The sequence below is a fragment of the Polyodon spathula genome, chromosome 53 (assembly GCF_017654505.1).
Source record: "Polyodon spathula isolate WHYD16114869_AA chromosome 53, ASM1765450v1, whole genome shotgun sequence".
Taxonomy (NCBI): Eukaryota; Metazoa; Chordata; class Actinopteri; order Acipenseriformes; family Polyodontidae; genus Polyodon; species Polyodon spathula.
This window is the reverse complement of record NC_054586.1, coordinates 466,388-467,995: the sequence shown is the minus strand read 5'-3', so window position 1 is coordinate 467,995 and position 1,608 is coordinate 466,388. Positions and strand designations below refer to the sequence as shown.

General features: G+C 46.3%; 1 protein-coding gene across 1 annotated transcript; it reads left to right on the top strand.

The window, feature by feature from the left end:
• The first annotated feature begins 364 nt into the window (after window positions 1-364).
• On the top strand, window positions 365-1,286 carry LOC121307175 (keratin, type II cytoskeletal 8-like). Its single transcript, XM_041239317.1, has one exon. The coding sequence runs from the start codon at window positions 380-382 to the stop codon at window positions 611-613; it is 234 nt and encodes a 77-aa protein (XP_041095251.1). The 5' UTR covers window positions 365-379; the 3' UTR covers window positions 614-1,286.
• Window positions 1,287-1,608: the final 322 nt, after the last annotated feature.

The following is a 1,608-nucleotide window of genomic DNA, read 5'->3' as shown; positions in this document are numbered from 1 at the left end:
TTTACCATAGGCTTATACCATACCTCTCTGAGCTTTAAATGCTTATCAGTTTTCCTTATGCTTTATTGCACTCTTCTATGATTTTACTGTGGGAAACTTTTATAAAGGCAGTTTTGAACCCATATATTGAGAAACAGATGCACAGTTTTTAAACAGAATCACGGAAATCATCAATTAGCTTGACCCAGGCAGAATATGCATTCCACAATCCAGTATTTTATTGAGTTAAATTTTTCAGAAATGGCAGTCTCGGCGTTGAGGTTTTGCATTCGTGGTTTTAGAGCTCTTAGCCTCGTCTCACCGACAATGGGCACAGAATCCGCAATGGTAGTGCGTCGCACAGCGCTGCCCTTTTTTGAGTCCTGATTTTTTTGTTCTAATGAAACCCCGCTGCTTCTTCCTTCCAGCCACCAACTACAGCTACCCCCTGGAGAGCAGTTCCATGAGCCAGAGCTACTCCAGCGGTTTCAGCTCTGGCTATGGCAGCGGGTACCGCGGCAGCAGCATGGGCGGTGGCTATACAACCGGCAGCAAGAAGACCATCCTGGTGAAGAAGATCGAGACCCTCAACGGTTCGGTGGTGTCCGAGGATTCTGAAATCATCCGAGACTAAACCCCAACGTCCTGAACCCGCGCTTCCCTGCCCCAGCCAGACTGACCACCTCGTTTAAGTGTTGAAGAACCCCGCCCCTTATCCCAATCCTTGTATAAAACAGGTGATCAGTCTGTCTGCTGATGGGCGTCTCCCCCCTAACCTCACCCTAAGACCCCCCCCACCCTCACCCCCATCTCCAAAGAGCATCAGGTTCTTTTCAAAAATGTCTTTTGGGAATTTCAGAAATCCGCAGCTGTCTCTTGTAGAGCATGCAACCCTTGTCTTTCAGAATAACCCTTTTTAATGTAAAATTGGCTGACATAGCTGAGCAAACGACGATAGTCAAGGCAAGCAGACGCAAAGTGTAAGTCTATCTTCCCCATCGAGGTGGGACTGTCACTCTCTGACCAGCTGGCCAAGTCATATGTTACTAATGATGACGCTACACAACCCCCTAACTTGACTACTAAACCCTTTGCTGTTGATCAGTTGTTTTTTTGCCACCCTGAAAGGCCACTGAAAGGGTTTCAGAGATGCTATGTAAGATCTGCCTTAAGAATGCAGTTCGAGTTCCCTTTGTGTGTTTGTATCTGTTCTTCTTTTGTACGCCGAGGTCCAGGGTGCTCCACAGCTCTGTCTGCCTCCTGCTCCGCACCTTAGTTAACAAAAAAATAAACCGTTTTCAAACAAACAGCGGTGGCTTTCCTTTGACTGTGTGTTGTGTGCCGTGCATTGCCTTCCTTCCTTAGGGCGGAATGTTTTGAGCGTGTGAATCACGAGGTAACTTTTCTCTGGGATTCTTCAAGTAAGCAGTGGCTAAGTGCAGTCAAGGCACTTTACCAAAATATTTTGTTTTGCTGAAGTTTCACCTTACATTGTTACCTCTAAGAGTCGTGGAAGTTATGGGAAGACGCTGGCTTGACAGGGAGCAGTTTCCTGCCACGTTACCTCAAAGCAACAACCTTGACACATTTTTTTTTTCTTTGATCAACTTGGTGAAAACCTTACCAAAA

Coding starts and splice junctions, on each gene's coding strand:
- LOC121307175 (XM_041239317.1), top strand. CDS start 380: ATGAAACCCCGCTGCTTCTTCCTTCCAGCCACCAACTACAGCTACCCC.